Below are 19748 nucleotides of genomic sequence, written 5' to 3'. Positions count from 1 at the left end.
TAGATGCTGGAGGAAGAACAGGGAAGTGATGAAAGATAGGCAGAGCATGGACATAAAGACAGCCAGCTGGGATTTTGTGTCTGTGTCCCATGCCTGCTCAGTGGGGCTATTGTGTTCTCTCGGCAGATACACAGCCCCAGCTTATCAGGCCCCTTATCATTTTCTCTTCACACTCAAATGGCCCTGTGAGGCATTCAGCCCAAACTGTGAGCTGGACAGATTAGCACTGCGTCACTGATGCAGCTTAACTTTTTTTAGGTGGGGGAGGATTGTATCACAGTTTACTGCCCAGTTAGAAATAACACACTGCTTTAGTATCTTATGTAAGAAAAAATAACACATGCTAACATACAGTCAAACCACTCCTTCTGCATGGCACAAAGACCAGCCCTGGTGTCACAGTGCTCATAAAAACAGTAATGAAGAGTCATTAACAGTCAGGTCTGCATTTTTGATGAGACAAAAGTACAAGGAAGCATTCATGACAATGCAAGTGCGTCTTGTTATGATTTAATTTCCTGCTCAGTTTTTCAGACTTTCCATTAATGTTTGTTTTCCTATGCACTTTGGATCATCAATTCAACCAATAATTTTCTTGTTTGACACACTGTCACAAACAAAACTGACATGTATGCTCATGTTGTCACGTGGTTCTATTGTATGTGAAAAATTAAATGAAACATCACATGTATCTGTATTTCTTTTAAATATACATATCACATCAGAGTAATTGCACATCTTGACCTAAATTTTAATCTTATTCCAACAATGACAAAACAACAACAACAACAAAGCATGTTATATTAAGATGTAACAATACTTCTTTCTTATATATAGACGCATCAACATTTCCTGGCATTGGTATTTTTTTTTTTGATATATTTATTTAGGAAAGGGAAATAATGTCAGTGCATTCCAGAGTGGGAAATATTTACCATAACAGCATTATGTGCTGTATATAAAACTTTAAAACAATGATGATGATGATGATGATGATGTTTTATCTCAAAATGAATCCTAAATGGATGTTTTTAGAAGTGAAGGAGTCTGTATTCATGGATTCAGAGAGCAGTAAGCTGTGTATTGATTGATTTGATTGTCCTCCTCCTTAAGCCACGGTAAATAAAACAATTTAAAAGACAGGGACTATTTTTAATCAGCTGGTTTTAATTTTAAATCTGGGCAAACAAAAATCCTCATTCATCATTTACATGCTCCCTCTTGCTCAGATTATGGAATATTATAATATCTCCTACCATACTTCTGCTGATGACACACAGCTTTGCAAGAATTTAAGGATTTCTGTCTAAACAAGATACAGAAAAACTTGTTAATGCATTTATTTTTAGCAGGCTAAACTACTGCAATGGTGTCTTCATAGGTCTTAGTAAAAATCAACAGCTGCAGCTCATCCAAAATGCTGCTACCAGAGTCCATGCTAACACCAAGAAGGTGAGGCACGTTACACCAGCTCTTGAATTACTGCACTGTGTTTCTGTGTGTCAAAGGATAGATTTTAAAATCCCTTGTCTATAATGCACTGAATGGTCCTAAATGGGCCTAAATTCATTCCTGATATACCTGTATGCTACAAAGCATCCAGCCCTATCAGGTCATCTGAAACAGGTTTAATCAGCATTCCCAGTATCAAAACCAAGCAAGGCAAAGCAGCTTTTAGTTTCTATGATCCTGTGGAACAAACCCCTGCAAACCTGAGGCCTGCTAACAGAAGCCGTGAAAGTAGGCCTACCACTGGGGTATTTTGTTATCATATAACACGGAACTATTTTGTACAGGATAGTCACTTCATATTATCTCCAGCAGAGGTCAGTAAATCATTGCACAGTGGGATTTCGACCAAGTTTAAACGCAGGCGAGCAACAACATAAAGGCCCTCGAAGGACCTTAAACAGTAACTTATTTTTAGCCTGCTCATTTGTCTCTGAATATACAACCAGTGCATTTTTGGTTGAAACAATATATGTGACAAATCATGGCACACTTTAAAAGTTTTATACAGATAATAATTCTCACAAAATTAACTCTGATATTTGACTTACACTTCCCATCCCCCCCTCCCCGCTGTTTTTTCCGGCAGGCATTTGTAGGGGCACTTCTGCGACGGAGGACGACAACATGGCGGCCTCCTTACGTCTGGGTCGTCAAGGGATTTTATTTGGCCTTAAATTATCTCATTTTAATAAATGTCTTTGGGCAACTCAACCGTGGCAGGAGCATGTCAGACACTTCTTTCGGTCTCCGTGGATCCTCGGTGAGTGTTGACAATGTATTATAAGGTGTCTTTTCTGTGCTAGCAGCCGCTGACATTTGCTATCATCGTTTTCTGCTCCCTTTAATCGCCTAAAGGTTACTTCATTATCATTTTTAATAGCATGATGATTAATGACATTGATGTTATGCACTTCAGCCTGAATATGAAGGGTTTTATTTGGCCCTAAAACACGGGAATGCAACGATAGTTTTTCTCCATGACAGCCGCTATGAAATGAAGTAGCTCAGCGGTCGGTGCCAGAAGGAAAACAGAAACCCAAAACGACAAAACACGTCCGGTCAACACGAATTACAATGACGCAAATGTACTTATAATTAACGTTACACCTCCACTTGACATTATTTAGCGAGTACACACGGATGGAGGGGGGGAAACAGCAATCTAGCTAGCTAATTTTCGAAATAAGCTATGGGATCGTGTTGCATGAGACAAATCATGTTTCAGCTATTTAGGGTAATTGTTAAAATGCAAACATTTACCTGCAACTAGTGTAAAGCCAGCCTAACGTTAAATGATGGGGGTATTGACATTGTGAGATGATAAATTGTGAGGAGAGTCTGGCTCTACCAAACTGAAACAGACACATCTGTGTGTGGTGTTATTCGGCCTGTTTGTCCGAGGATCATGTCAGAGAAATGAAAATCCAACGATAATTTCGATATGTTAAGGATTTACATCTTCTGGCTGTGATAAATAGTGCAATTTTGGTGATTTGAGTTTTGGTAGGCATGTGGGTTTGGAAGTCATGTTTTTTTCTGTTAAAAAAATCAGCAGTAAAATAAATATAAAACAATTTAAAGTTGTATAACCCTCCTCTAAGTCAAAAAACAAACAAAAACTGAACTCCCTTCCCAGTGCTTAACGTATTATTTGAAGTGTTTCCCCTTTTTTGTACCAGCTCTTACTCTTCCATATATTACAAATAATAATACTAATAAAAAGCCTTAGATCTAATAATATTTCCATACTTACACTTCATCAAATGTATTTAGTTTGATTCTTCCACTTTGGATGGATATATATATTATTTCTCCAACTCTAGTCATTTTTTTCAGTTAGAGCATTTATTCCATATCTAACTACTCCAACTACTAAAATTTCAAATTTCACAATTTATAGTTTAAGTTTTAGAAATGTTTTTTCAGGGTAAATAAGATGCCAGGGTGCATAAAAAAAAACATCAAAATAGAGCTTGTTCATCATAAAGGAGGTCCCTTCGGACCCCCCTACAGAGGTCGGGCTAAGCCCACAATATCCTCAATCTGAGAAATTCCTCTGCTATGTATAATGTATTAAACTTGTACTAAATTTAATCGTTAATAATTTTGAAAGTTTGACGAGTCTGGATGAAGAGAGGAAAGGTAATAAGGTTTTCAACTTGGGCTCTTTACATATGAGCAGCCAGTCAAATGTGTTACTTTATTGTTACTACAAATGTTCTTTATATATTAATGTTTTTATTGATCTGTGATTTGCAAAGCAAAGAGTCAAAAAGTCACTGGTCCTAGAATTTGTCAGGAAAGCCATGTGGCATGTTGATTATCTCATGTTAGTTAGTAAAGTACTACAGCAAAAACAATATAAGAATGAAAAATGGTTGTAGGATGTTGCATTTTATGAACTGTTTAACTTAAAATCAAAATATTTTAACATTAAACTGTACTTTTTATGGGAAAGGGTTTTGACTGAGAATATAATGCTTATAATATAATGGGACAAAAAACTGAGCTAAAAAGGGATATTTTTCAAATGTGTAATCGGCATGTTTTCAGGCTACCAGGTGCCATAAAATCATGACTTATGACATTGTTTGCCTCCTTGTCATATTTCAAACGTTTTAGTATTTTTGTCTCTTAAAAGGTATTTAAGATGATGCAGTGAGTCCATGTCAGCCACAAGAGTCCAGAATTAGCCATCATTTTCACACACATGTAATCACACACGTCATTTTTAGATGATATGACAACAAGGAAACAAGCAGCAAAGAACAGGGAAAATATCTTTTTTGAATGCGTAGCCACAGGTTATGTGAATGATTTAATGACTGAACTAATAAATTGATTTGAACATTAAAAAAATAACAAAACAAAACAAACATGACTGTCCTATTTTGCCTTACTAGCTGTCCCATTTTACCTGAACATGTCATCAAAATGATGTGGGGGGTCTTGATGTGTCTGAAGATCCAAAGCTTCTAAAATGTTTTAATAACATATTTTATTTATAGAAATATGGCATAGAACCATAGCAAGTTTTACAAGTAACACTTCAGATAGTCTGTAGCGTTCTAGGTGGTTCTCTGTAATCTACCAAAAAGTGTCACAAATTGCCTGACTTCACCCAATACCAGGTCTCCTCTATGTGAAATGCAGCTACTGTTAATGTTAACCCTTTGAAACCTGGTGCAACATCACTTTTTTAGTGCTGCTTTCACCTTTCACAAGTATTTAACCCTTTAAACCCTGAGAAAATTGGTAAGTAGGTAAGACATGTTCCACAAATTGCAAGAAATGTGTAGATTTAGAAAACATTTTTTTGTCTAGGAAAATCAAGAAAAAAAGCTATTAAAAACTATATTTATATAAATGCATATTTAAAATTGTGTTACAAGATTATAAGGCATCTTAAGCACTTATTCAAGGTAATTTCCTTGTTTTTTTAAAATTTGTTTTTCTTTTCTTCTTTTTGTTTGTTTTGGTTTGATTTTGATTTCTATTTTTCAGGTAATTTTCTTATTTACTAATTTCTAGCTAATTTAGGAGTCATTTCTTCTTAAGTTACTCATTGCCTTGTTCCTGTATTTTTGAAAGAAATCTGGTTAATTTCCTCAAGTTTCAAAGAGTTCATAAATACACCTGTGCTTTCCCCACTATGACCAGTAAAAATGTCTGTTGTGAGAAAGGTCTATCGAACCTTGTTGGAGTTAAACTGTAGTGGACACGAACTGTCACCAAACAGGAATATCAAGTTGTTTGTTTTGGTTTGTCTCAACTCTGTTAGCTTTGACGGCAGCATCCTTTTTGGAATGCGACAAAGCTGTGGGTTACAGGCGCCACAAGCCAAGTTGTACTAGAAGCCTCTGATGTTATTTACATTTTGATTTTCTTTCTCAGAAAGCTCTATCAATGCAGGCTGTGTTACCAAAACATCCGTCTCTCTTTATGACATCTGTCTGTTGATCCCACCTGTTGTTTCTCAAACATGCAGGAATTCACCCACTTTTTTAAAATGGTCTTATTTAGAAAATATTTGACCAAAGAGGTACATGTCCAACAGTTAAATGCCTTTTTCACAGCATTGTCGTGGTAGGGAATCACAGTGTTACTATTCATTTTATGATTTACACCTGTTTTTTAATAACTGTGACATTCAGAATTCCCTCTGTTGAAAAAGTCGTATTGAATCCAACAATCAAACTAATATACATTTATCTAGAAAATTAATGAGACTATGCTGGGCATAGTAATACTTGTGCAACATAACTGAGATGGATGACGTTGACAGAATTTAAGACAGATCATTTAGTCATCTCACCTGCTGTTCTTGTCTTGGTAATTTACACTAGGCTGCATGTCGCTGCTGTATTAAATAAAGTGTGTAAATGATGTAGATGAAGTTTGGGAAGCAATGGACAGTTGCATAAAACTATCTACATATAGAGACTGTTTTATATATCCAGAAATAATATTGGAATAGCTACTTATCAGCTATTTAACACCATTTAGCAGTTTATTACTTGAGTTTTAGGGGGAGGGCCAATCAACTTACTGCTTGGCAGGTGGCCATTACTCACCAGCAGTAATAGGCACAGGGAAAGGGTCCAGGGCAGAAATAATTGGTCGTTGGAAGAAACTAAAGCAAAATGTGAGGGGAATGTTGAGAATCAAGAGCAGCTGTGTGACTCTTAAAGAGGTTTTCTTTCAAATATGGCATTTATTTATGATTTTTTGGACTGATTATGTGCTGCTTTTGATTTTAGTAGCTAACAGATCTTTTTTACTGCTGACAGTTTGACATGTAATAGCAGACAAAGCACTGGTGTAACTAATCACATTAATGATGGCTCCATTTCAAACTGTGCCAGTAAGCAAGCAAGCATGCACAGTCGAGTGGTTCTTGGAACTGGCACACCTAAATGAAATGTAGCCATCATTAGTTGTCATTCATGTTTTTAATTGCATGTGTGTTTCGCTTGTTATGACAGAATCACTGCCAAGAAAACAGTCTATTACTTATGAAAGCACACACACACACACACACACACACACACACACACACACACACACAGGTGATTTACGCTAAATCTGTGTGTTTGACTCAATATGTTAATATGAAGGACCCAAAACAGTTACCTACTGAAAAAGTCAAGTGGATTGTTCTTTAGAAACGCACACACTCACACTCACATAAACACTCACACACAACACACACACAAAAAAATAAACAGGCCTAAAAACGCCTTGATGATATTCTTGATTTTCAGGATTTTGAAGTAAAATATAAATGGCGATGTAACAAACATTGTTATACTATTGTAATATACCAGCCTTCCTTGCACATGCACACATATTTTGTGACATTGCCATATATCCAGCAGATGGCAGCAGCACACAGCACGACCAGAGACGGCAGTGAATTTCAACATTTATGGGATGATAGTTAATTGTCACGAGGCAAATCCTATATGGCCTCTATAGAGGCTTTTAACTGTTTCTCTTTGACATTCTTTGAATAAAGCAGACTTTCTTCTAATTTGAAATAGATTGGATAAAATGTGTTATGTTGCGATACATATAAACATGGAGGGAACACTGATGGGCTGATAGGACCAGATTTCAGGATTTTTGATTTTTTGTTGATTGTATTGTATAGATAATCACTGCAAAATTGGAAGACTTGTGAAGATAGTGCAACATGTTTTATTGTATGTTTATTGCAGGTATTTTATTTCATTTCATCATACCTCAAGGATTTGGTCTTATGGGTTCTATTTGAACTGTTCAGGTCACATCAAATTAAAAAAAAAGAAAAACCCTTTCACATATTCCTTTTCCTCTGCCTTATCTATTTACATTTTTTCTGTCTCTGATTATTTTAAACGGTTTCGATAATCGTTTTCCTCAGTAGTGATACACTGGCACCAGCTGAGCTTTCTTTCAGTCTCTTAATGTTAATATTGATGAAGATTCTTAGTCTTCCATACCTTGGTAGTTATAAGTGCTATATATCAGGCAGTTGTATTTGCTTCTTTCTTGAGTTTCTTGATGACTTTTCACCTCTCATCCAAGAGGCTACTTCAGTTCAAACAGCCTGCTGTGAACCCTCAGAGTTGAGAGTCGACTGTTGACTGCGTGAGGCTTCGCACCCACACAGGGTTTAAGGCCTGACCGGTCTGTTAGAACTAAAGAAGCCTCTTGAATGAGAGGTGAAACATCCTCAAGAAACTTCAGCAAGTGATGCCTCTGGCAGCGAGGAGCCCCACTGTCCACCACAGTGCTGTGAGCCAGTTGAACCCTGACCTTCTGAGTGACTGCAGCTGGTGACAGTGGGGGGGGGGGGGTGGATGGTCGCTCACAGGCCTGAAAGAGTCCGTGCGCCTTTGCAGCCTCTTGTGTGGTGTCAGCAAGGATCACAATTACACAAATGACCCGCAGCATTTTGCAGTCATAGTGCCACTGTCACTTCCTGTGCCCTGCTGCCGAGATGAACATGTTGGAACCCCTGAGGGCTCACAGCCAAACACTGCTATTTCTGGGCATGTTCCTTGATTTATTTTGACACTCACACAGCCTATTTGATGCTGAAAGCACGGGCTGTAGAAAAATTTTAACTCTGTTTTTGATGGGAATATTTCTGATGTAGTTAAGTCTGATGAGCCTTGATGCATGTTCTCTTTCCATCCTGTAGGTGTCAGCCCACTCAAGGTGCAAATGCCCGCTCTTTCCCCCACCATGGAGGAGGGAAACATAGTCAAATGGCTGAAGAAGGAAGGTAAAAGAAACACATGACACAAGACTTCATTTGCCAGGTCTCATTGCAACACTTTTCTGCTTCACTTCTTATAACTAACCTGGTAAATCTACTGTTAAGTCCTATGCAATTTTCACAGTCACACCCTCTGCTCATCAGATCAGAAAGCTTAGCTTTTCTTTTCCCTCACAGCGATGGACCAGGGGCAGCAGTAATCATTTACTCCATGACATCAGATTGCTCTGTAAGGCAAAGGACTGAGCACTGGAAGCACCTGAGGGCCTTTGGTGGCTAATTTGCTCAAAGAAACTCGGCAGTCACTATTCATCACTGCTTAGCAACTCTGCTCAGCCAGGCGCCTAAGCCACACTCTCATCTATCAGGAGGCAGCATACTGAATTCTGATTGGCTGCTTTACTGTGTTGCCATGTGCTTCTGTGACTTGGGGTGAGATATGTACATGTGTGTGCAAGAGAGAAAGGAAAGATAAATTCTCAGTGACAAGAACAACACATTCAGGATGCTACTTTCCTACCCCTAAATTCCTCAAAGGGTTTTAAGAGACGTTTGAAAAAAAAACACTTATTTTATATCATGGTCATGTTAATTGTGCTACAATGGAATTTTGTTTGCTGAGGTGTTTTTTGTAATGTAGAACACCTATTTTATAGCTCCTTGAATTAGAATTTAAAATAATTAAGCTGGAATAATTAAACCAGCTGTTTTTCCATATTTTGGGCTTCCTTCAAAACATACAAATAATATCAACATCTTGTTTTGACAGATTTATATGTGCATTAAAATAGCTCTGGTCTGCATATAATGTCTTTTTTGTTATTATGCCCATTGCCTTTGTGGTATAGCACAGAGGTGAAAAGGCTTGAGGTCGCCTGTTTAATCTTTAATGTTGCACATCACACCTAACCCCTGGGGTCATTCGGTGTTAAAGCCTCATACAAATCCAATTTTGACTCCACTACTGCTTGCTCTCAGGGGCTTCCAACGTCAATACTGCTCTTTCAACCTTCCCCTCACCCATCCCCATCTACATCCTTTTTTCCCTTGACCCATCCTATTTCTTTTTTTTCCTTCCCAAACATCTCTCTACCTTAAACAGATCCCACAAACTTCATTTTTAAATTGGGATATTAATGTGAGGTTTTACAAGAGACCTTCTTCTTTGTCAAAGTTCTGTCCTTGGTTTTATTATTCTTTGCTACAAGCCTAGGTGATGCACCTCTTACAGCTTTTTCAGCCCGAAGATAAAAATGTGATCAGATGTCAGATCCATGACCTCTTGACCTTTGTGTCATATACCTTACGTCCTCCTTGCGTCTTTATACCATCTTTATAATGTATATTGGATATACATCACAAAGACGATTTAATCATCCTGTACCTTCTCTTGACTCTCTACATGAAATAGACTGACTGCAAATGCTAAATGCTAGAAATTGCTGTGGGCTAAATTGTCAGTGTTTCCCACAGATTTAAAATCTATGTGTGGCAGTCGCCTATTTTGTGTGTGCTCCTTTTTTGAGATTCTGTGTCCCCTCTCTAAATTCAGAATCTTTGGGGGTCTGTGAATGCAACTCAGGTGGAACTCATTTTTTCCTCAGCAGCAGTTTGCAAGTTTCTACTGCAAAGGGAGATAATTGATCAATCAATGCAGACAGAACGGATCAGATCAGATTTATGGATGAAAAGGAATTAATGAAAACTTATAGACCCAGTGCAATTAATGATTCACTTTCACTGCCCCTGTTGTTCTGCTGCTCTGCCTGTGCCCAGAGTACACTCTGCATTCAGGCACTGCGGTGCAATGCATAACTGAATAGTATATACAGTATATTCCAATAGCGTTCCTGAGGGAAAGTCCAGTTCCAAAGATATAAAAATCAGTACGTGGCAGCGAGGGTGCCACAAATAAATGAATGTGTGGGGAAATCCTGAAATTCTGTAACCAAACATTCTTCATTTTCAACAACATACTGTTGATTTCTATCTAGCATTTCCTGTACAACTGAGCTGTACGACTGACCCCATTAGTTTTTCTTATGCTAATCTTTTTGTCCAAGAAGACAACAATGTCCATATGTCATTGAAAGCCCTGTTTGAGTTGTGACACAAAACAGGTGTAGCACAAAATGGATATAAGAGCATAGCAAAACTGAACCAGTGGCTCCTAATTGACATCCTCTTTCACTGCTAAGCAGATGCTAATATATTCCAGCTTGCTCACGAGGTGGACCAGTGAGGAATCTACTGGGATTCCAGGAAAGGCAAAGATCTTGCCTTCCTTCAGACACGCTGCATTTTCATATCTCTCATTCTTTCCCATGAAACATTGATTAGGTTCTTCGTTTGATATGTAGGCCAAAGCCCAAGCAGATATTTCACTCACATAACCTTTGTGTCCCTTCAGTGGAATTCTTTTATTATTATGGCAGCCAATTTGTTCTCAGTGTGTGCAAAGCCCCCAGTCAAAAGGCAGTTGTTCTGAACATGCTGCTGGTGATCATGATTTATGCTTTCCCAATTATAGCTAAAATAAGTCATTTGCACTTTCACTAAGGTCAGAAACCCCTTCATAATGAAGAGAATGTTTGGAAATTAGTTGCTTACATTTTTTATTTTAGAAATATATTTTTTTTATGTTATATTGAAATTCTTGGATGTGTTTTTTTGCTTTTGCAGGTGAGGCAGTGGCAGCTGGTGATGCCCTTTGTGAGATTGAGACTGACAAGGCTGTTGTTACCATGGAATCTAATGATGATGGTATCATGGCGAAGATATTGGTGAGTGAGCCAAAACACATACAAACCTTTCCAGGAGATGATTAGATATCCAGGTATACTTAACTGTGAAATTGATGTGTTGAAGGAGTAGTTAAATGCTGTGTAGTTAAGTGTGTCAGCAGCACCAGGATTTTGAATTATGTTCCTCAATTTACTCTTATTATGTCTTCAAACTATGTGAAGTCAGCGTTTTGAAGTAATTATAGCTATGTTTTACATAAGTTTATCACCACATAGAAAATACCCGTTAATATTTATGTGTAAATGGTTCCCTCATTGCCTATGCTAATTGGCTGCGCTTGTTAAATCTGCTGTACTTACATGGTGACAGCAAAGCTTTGACAAGGTGTCTTCAGTGACAAATACCCCCCCCCCCCGCCCTCTTTTTTGGCGGTGCATTTATTAGGCTGCCAAAGACAGAGCGATTGGTTTTCTTTCATTCTTTCATCAGTACTCCACCACATGTTCGTCCCCCCTGAACAAAACAATGAAGATGTTTTATCTTTTATCTTGCTTTTTGACTTATCTATGAAGTTAGATAAGAGAAAAGAGAAGTGGGAGGGAGGGGCAGGATTTCCCGGTGGTTCAAGAAAGATTTCTGTTTTTTTTTTTTTTTAGCTTCCCTATTTTAAAAACCGATGGGATGGCAGCAAAGTGCTGCTGTGTTTGTCCCTGCATGCACTAAATCAAACACCCTTGCTCCTTGTCACAGAGAGTGCCTCATTTAATAACCCAACGTGCTCCCTTGCCATGTAATTTCGGACATGCTCACATTCTGGCGACGCCCCAGTGGAACAGGTTTTAATTAGCTGATGTGTCTGTTTGCACAACCTTAACAGAAGAAATAAAAAACAAATACACTGCCAGTCTTTACCAGCAGATGCACATCACAAATGAGCACACGGATGCATTGGTCATGATCAACACAGACTCGCTTCTACATGCACAAACATAGAAATGGCGAAATTAAAAAAAAAATAAATTACCGCATGGATGAGTGTCAGAAACTACAGGATTATATCTCCTTGCATTTCACTTGCTTACATTCTTTCACAGTCCCTCACTCCATCCTTGTCTTTGCTAGTGAGGGGATGAGGTAGTTTCCATAGCAACCACCCAAGAATTGGGGGTAGGGGCTTTAGAGCTGGAGCTGGCAGAGAAAGATGGTCTGCATTAGATAAGCCCCTTAGCTCTCTCTCTCTCTCTCGCACTGATAGAGAGTATGTTTATCATTAATAAGAAAAACAACAGCTAGTGGCAATATTTCAGAGATTTGTACACTCGTACATGACACTGACAATGTTGCATCCGCTTTGTCTAGGCCAGAGTGCATTCCCCCTTTAGTAGTGTAATTGGGACTCACCAAGCACCCAGTCGGTTTCTAATTTAGAGGCTACCATAATTACCTGCCTGTGGCCAAATGCCTGGACAGGCGGCAGTAGATGTGGAACTTCCTGTGCTCCACAGGGGTTATTTATAGGGGTCAAGCACTGCTATGGCCCTCTACCAATTTCCAACCATGGCTATTGTGGGGGTGGGGGTGGGGGAGTAAGGAGCAGGGGATATATTCTGCGCACATTGGGATGTGGATGTTGGTGGTAGGAGCACAGATTACTGTATGTCATCATACTCTTACTGCGCTGCTCTACCCTGACCCGAGGGTTTCAATCTGAAAGTCAGCCCTGGGTACAATCAATCATAGTATGTATGACACGCATGTGTTTGCAGTTACATACTATGGCTCCCCTGTGTTCTGATGTGATGAATGCTACTGAGCTTTAAATGGAGAACACTGGTCTAGGAATGTATCGATGAGTACATAGTTGATTATGGATGTTCGTGATTGATATAATGAATTACATGGCGGAGAGGACTGATGGATAGATGTATGAATAGATGGGTACACTGAGGAAGATATCTAACACATCCAATATATCCGTTTCCAATATATCATTCCCTTTCACCTCCTCTCTTCATCACCACACACTATGTCATATTAGGGATCAATAATATAACCAGCTATGTGTCCTATAAATCAATTGTCACTGTAAATCACTTTCTAACCATTCAGCATTCGGTTAGAAAGCTCAGCAAACATGATGCTCAGAAGGAACGAGCTGACTCGTAATTTGCAGCTTCAATTGTGTGTGGGTTTTTTTTTTTTTTTTTTTTAAGTATGAGATTACATTGGAATGGCAGACTGTTTTTGCTGAGACAAAGGATGGGGCTGCAATCCTCTTTGTGCGATATCTGTCATGCTCTATTGATCAGAGACAGACCCCGTCTCACTCCCTCAACAAGATCTCTCTCTCTTTTTATGTTTATTTCTAGACTAACACCTACTCAAACACTATACACTCAGGGGTTGATTTATGGCTTCCATGGTACACTGTTTGACCATGATCTAATGCCCCTGTGACAACTTGCTGACAAACCTTGAATGATAACATTTTATGGAGTCTACATCACAAGCTTTAAAGCTACATCAGCCAACAATATTAATTAAAATAAATTAAAAGGAATGTTGATGACTGTCTAAGCTAAGCTTATCACTGAGCTGTATGGACTCTCAGGGGGCTTGTATGGCTGGCTGATAACAGTTTGGAGATAAGTAGGTTAAACCTCATAAATGGTCCTGTCTGACTGTAATATCATTAGCATAGCTGATAGGCTCTGGCGAGGTCCCTTCAGAGCCCTATTTGCTATCTGTTAGACTTCTCACGGTAAGAATGTTGCCATAGAAAAAGGCTGAAGACCAGATTAGGCCAACACGATGTCTTTCTTTCCAGTTATGAACCTATTTTCATTAAGTATGAGGGAAAGGATGGCTGTGAGGACACAAAGATGAAATTTACACATTACCCAATTATTTTACTTAGATGTGGTCATCCATTTATGTGAAAAATGTAATTACACCATACACATTTTTGTTTGCTGCAAACTGGTACGTATGCACAATTAAGCCTACTTTATGACATTGTAACAAGTTAATAATCCAACTATACTTGTACAAAATATTTAAGATTTTATAAAAAAATTGTATCTGGCCCTGAGTATGTGGTTTAGTGTCATGCCATGCTCGCTCCCTGTGATTGCAGAAGCAGTTTTTACAGGTTGTGAAGATTAAATGTTTCTTCTAATTTGACATGCTGACAAGATGGGATTTTATTGATAACTTTTCTCAGCAGCACCTCTTTGAGCATATGTGAAACCAGTATTGCCAAATAAATAGATGGGCCAAATTCACAAAAGGATTGTGCAGATTTTGCAGTGGCTAATCCTGCACAAATTTCATGAAAAGAAACCGTGTAATTCTCAAAGCACCCGCAAAGTGTGAAATGCACCCTTAAACCTGGCAAGCAAATAGCATCTTGGTGCCCCTGTGCTATTTGCGCATATTTAAATGAGGTAATATGCATACATTTGGTGCAAAATTGGCCCCTTTCTATGAAAATGAGCCTCATTGCAAAAACAGTCCAATTCACAGAAATGAACACATGCAGTGATATTTTAAGTGTCTCTTTAGAGAGTTGGTGGTAACTGAAATGCATCTATAAGTGGCATCACAGTTTGTATCTTTCCAATTTAAATAACTTTGCTTAGGTTTTGAGGAATGCCTTTGTACCTCATGGGTAAGGACCTTTAGCTTGTAGTCTGAAAAGGTCTGTCTTCTTTTTCTCTCTGCCATTGTTCTGCCTTCCATGTTCGTTCTGCAAAGACAACTAGGGCTGTACCCTAATCAGGATTATGGCAGTCCAATCAGATTTGGCTGTTCAAACGTATATTCACTGATTCGTTTTGTTTTCAATACAAAGTTTAGTCTGAATAGGCTCCGTGGGACATTCAGTATGACAGCTGCCAAGCTAACGGCGCTAACAGCAGGTCAAAAATATGCAGCATTTCTTTTGCAGACACTAGATATCAAACAAAAGCCAGAGACTGAATCGTATTAACTTGCCGTGAGCTATAAATTCACCACTTCTTCACCCTGCGGTGCGGTCTCTCTTTCCCTTCTTGCTGCTGTAGCATGTCAAGAGCTGCATAGAGAAGTGAAAGTCAAGACCACTCAATCCACAGCAAAATCTGGAGACCAAAACATCCCCATTAGTACACTGCATTGGAAAAACAGTGGCTTGACTTAATGCAACCTCAGTCAACTGAGGATCTCTGCCTGTTGATTTGAGCCTCCGACTTTCAAAGGGAAACATTTATATTTTGCCACGTGGGTAATTGCAGTCATACCTGAACAAAGGCTAAATTGCACTGAGCTACCAATTTTTATGGGCTTGTGTGTGCTGCAGTATCAATATTTTATGTGTTTTTATGTTATATCAATCTTTTCTTAATCTGACCTTCAGATGGGGGCAGATAGCTGTTGCAAGTGATGCACAGTTCACTGTCCATTCTTTGCAAATTCCCCTCAGAATATTTAAACCATTTCAAAAGCTGGTCTGAGCATTATTTATGCTTCCCGTAGGTCTCAGTGTGTTCTATAGCCATTTGATGGCAGTGTTGAGCCCCACAGTTAGTTTCCTAAGCATCTGTTTATGCAACTACCCACCATGCATATTGTTAAAAGTGCATATGATTTTACTGTGAGAATCCACCTAAGTTTTATGGGTGCAGTAATATGTGTGTGGTACTACCTTAAAAGTGGCGGGCCTTAACATGAAACCACTCTTGGTTTTCTCAGTTCAGTTCGTGTGAAAAATGTGCGTCATACTGTATGGCATCATGGTTTTCAAAACTTCCACTTATGTGAGAGATGCACTTGCCTTGTAGGCAATGTTATTGTACTTTTTGGTAATAGTTTATCTATGCTGCTCAACTACACATTCTGTCAGTAAAGCTAACTGTGGTGTTAATTGGTCATTAACATACCGACAAATTTCAGTTCCATGTTTACTGATAAACATGCAATTCGACTGCCTAAATAACTCTGATCTAGAGTACAATAAGGGCAGATAAATAAATATTTGACAACATTTCCCTCAGGGTGAACCACTACAAATAAATTCTCAACCTTAGAGGTGAGGGACGAACCAAAGAAAGAGAGCCAGCTGCAAAACAGAATTAGATTCACATTTGGAGTAATAATTGATTAGTGCACCATTCTGTGAGGCTGCCAGCCACTCTCTGTACTTTCAAACAAACAAATTCTCTCATCGATTTTACAGACACATTTTTGAAAAGATGCAAATCTATTTATGTGGGTTGTCTGATTTAAATAATTATAACACATTGTCATTTTGGTCATATTAAAAATTTAAAAAATGGCACCAGAATCATTATACATTCACTTATGACTGTGCTTTATATAATGGATCTGTTCTGCTTTGTAGGAGACCTGCTGATGGCATGTGCACATGCTGATATCTGTGTATGTAAACATTTTATCCTGCATTAAATAAATGTAGTATATTACAGATCCTGGCTTTTGGTCTCTTAATGGGTATGTTTTCCTCTTCAGATACACACAGGTGTATTGATGACTTTCGTTACAACATATCACATATTGCAGTGCTGCTTGGTACCTCAGCAAGTGTGGGTAATATATTGCATCTCTAGTCTCTACCATGTAAAAAAACAATCCCTTTGGGACTTAGGAGAAGGATCTTTGTGGAGATTTACAGTCCGGATATCCCCGAGAGGCCCTACCCTCATCCATCACCTCCCATAGCAGCTCTGTGTTAATCACACATCAGACCTTTTGTTGAGGTTTACGCTCGATCTTAAAGTTTTGTCATTTATATGTTTTAGAACCTTGGGCGTAGTGTTTTTGTGTTGCCCAGTATATTGTGCCTATAGCTTTGTGCTTACCACCATCACAGGAGTAGTAGTAGGTGTACATCAAATTAAAGTAGCCCAGAGAAAGCATGTGAGTGCAGTTCTTTCTTCCAGTGAGCGCAGGTGTTGATATATTCTGCTGTTGTTTCCAGTTAGGTGGGTACTGAAGTGCTGCTTTTGATTTTACAAGCCTGCTAGAGGGAGGGGGGTTGGGGTGGAGTATGATGATTTACTACAGTGCAATTTGTACCATTTTATTGTGAAATCACACCTTTTTTTTTATTATTAGGTCCGTTTTTAGAAATCTCAGGCTATTATCTTTTAGCTAATCAGTGGCGGCGTTGGGTGATAACACAACAGCACAGTCAGGATCTGATATATTCTGCCATTTGTAGACAGGGCCTCCTCCCTTCCTTCCTTCCTCTTCTCTTCTTTTATCGGGCTACACGTTTAAGAGGCAGCTCACTAAGTAGACACCTTTTGAAAAGAGATGAAGTGCAGCAGACCAGCCCTGTCTATTGTGCCTGGCCTTTCATTTAAACTGATCAATATTTGACTGAGGATCAACACCTTGCACAGCTTTGGAAGAGTAGCGTAAGGCTTGCAGTGGATTTGGATTACTCTGCAACAAGATAATGAATCAATAGTTGCAGCTTTGAACAGCATGAAAACACATCCATTGCACCCCAAGAACCTATTCCAGCACAGCTGGGTTTTTGTATGATTTGTCAAGTTAACAGAGCGAGAAAATGGAATGATGGAAATTGATGCGAATGAGAAGGCAGTGTGATTTTATTTTGAAGAGGTCTCCTAATAATGACTGTCAAAATATTTGTCTATTCAGTCACTGCCGGTTAACTAAATATCCTTTCTTCACTTTCACCTCATCTCTTTTTTTAAACTTCGCTTCAAAATCATACAACAAGAGAACTTCCCCTTTGTTCTTGCTCAATAGCACTTACGAAGTGACTGAACCAGTTCTGCTAATGTTCTCCCCTCACTGTGTAAGTGCCTCTCTTGCCCTCTTTACAGATGGAGGAGGGAAGTCGCAACGTTCGCCTGGGCACTCTCATTGCCCTCATGGTGGAGGAAGGGCAGGACTGGAAGCAGGTTGAGATCCCCCCTCCAGATGCTGCAGCTCCATCTGCAGCTCCACCGGCTGCAGATGCAGCCGCTGCTCCAGTTGTGCCCCCTGCTGCTCCCTCCCTGGCTCAGCCCCCAAAACCAGTCACATCAGGACCGTGAGTGTGGCCTTGCTTCTTTTTAGCTGCTGAAATTACTCCCTATAAAGATTAATCAGCCTCTAGCGTAAATAGAAGTCTACACACTTAGCTCCTAACCTAATATGGAAATAATAGAGGGTCAGATATTCTGGGAAACAGTGATTGTGTTGACATTTAAACTTTCGACTCAGACATCCTAACTGGATATTAATTGGTACACTGTATCATTTAACCCTTGAAAAAGCTTAAATTAAGTTGATCAGCCAGTCTGATTAAAGGTCTTGGATTAGATAAGATTTGATTGCTTGATTTCACTTCACTGAAAGAGCATTCACAGAAATAAGTCTGAAATTTGTCTTGTCCCAGTATGTCAACTGTTCACACAAATACACATGAATACAAAAATACAGACAACACTTACCCAAACAACAAAATCATACAATAAATGCTACTAATCACCACAGCCATCATGAAAAGTATATACAGTTCAACATATTACTCATTACCTATTACATTCAGTGCTTGACATAGGTACACCAGACTACTTAGAAGCCATACTTTGAGTTAATAATTGATTTAAGAATTTCTCAACCTGTTCATTTGAGTCTGTGGGACCCTTCCAGTATCTACCACCATCCAGCAGGTTGAAGAAGATGTTCTTTCTCTGCTCACATTCCAAAATCTGAGGTCCTACCTTGCCCTGTTTACACAATAAATACTCCTGCAAAAAGCAAAAGAGCTGCCACAAAACAAACGGGCCTGTTTGTTATGCAAACCTTTTACGCTGAGCCCGTCCATATTTTCAGATATGTACCCTGGCTGCATCAGTTTTACAGTGGTAAAAGATGAAGGGTGAGATGTGCTGTGCTGAAAGTATGATCGTCAGGTGATAGATAAAGGAGTAGGCTATATTTAGGCATTTAGGTCAAGTAGAACGAAAGCTGTGAAAAAGATGGTATCTGAGCTAAGCACTACATCCTTTCCCATGTTTTATAAATAAAGTATGTGCCACGATATTTTAAAGTGAGACTGGAGTGCTTTAAAGACCAGGACTTGTTTTATTAGGTACCTGTCTTCTCAGTAAGACTTAATAAATGAAGGATTTAACATTTCTTTCTATAATTAAAATCAACAGTATTAATGTTGGACCTTTAAAGCAAATGTATCAAGTAAACACTTGAGGTATAGTAAAATTGTGCCTTATTCTCTTCTTTGTCCAGGTTACGTCTGAGTCCAGCAGCAAGGCATATCCTGGACACCCATGGTGTCGACCCCAAACTGGCCACACCCACTGGACCAAGAGGACTTATCACCAAGGAGTGAGTATGGGTGAATGTGTTAGCACTAAGGCCTGTTGAGGGCTCCTTAATGCACGATACAGAACCTCCCTGATTACATAACAAACATGCAGACATCAGTCTAAGGTTATAAAAACTAGAATTGTTTGGCTTGGTTATGATAACAAGTTTCCCCCAGTGTATTGAAAGTCAGACGGCCCGCCCAGTCTAAGCATCAAAGATTGTATCAAATGTATTTTTAAGAAGCCTTTTAAATTACAGTAGCCCAAACATTAAATGAAAAAAAGCATTACACACATTATAATGAATGGCAATGAAAATTAAAGTGACTGCGCACACGCAGAGTCAATGAGGTAAACTTGATAGCAGGGCGGCAACC

At 38.9% G+C, this 19748-nt stretch overlaps 1 protein-coding gene across 1 annotated transcript in view; it reads left to right on the top strand.

Annotated features, from left to right (window-relative positions):
* The first annotated feature begins 2128 nt into the window (after positions 1–2128).
* pdhx (pyruvate dehydrogenase complex component X) overlaps positions 2129–19748 on the top strand; it is a 38023-nt gene continuing 20403 nt past the window's right edge. The window contains exons 1-5 of the mRNA XM_042496914.1: positions 2129–2272; positions 8201–8284; positions 10961–11061; positions 17881–18089; positions 19292–19390. Of these exons, the coding sequence (XP_042352848.1) occupies positions 2137–2272; positions 8201–8284; positions 10961–11061; positions 17881–18089; positions 19292–19390 (629 nt within the window). The 5' untranslated portion in view covers positions 2129–2136. The remainder of the gene's footprint in view (positions 2273–8200; positions 8285–10960; positions 11062–17880; positions 18090–19291; positions 19391–19748) is intronic.

The sequence above is a fragment of the Plectropomus leopardus genome, chromosome 11, assembly GCF_008729295.1.
Source record: "Plectropomus leopardus isolate mb chromosome 11, YSFRI_Pleo_2.0, whole genome shotgun sequence".
In the NCBI taxonomy this organism is placed as follows: domain Eukaryota; kingdom Metazoa; phylum Chordata; class Actinopteri; order Perciformes; family Serranidae; genus Plectropomus; species Plectropomus leopardus.
The sequence above is the reverse complement of the archived record's forward strand: the minus strand, read 5'-3'. Positions and strand labels throughout refer to the sequence as shown.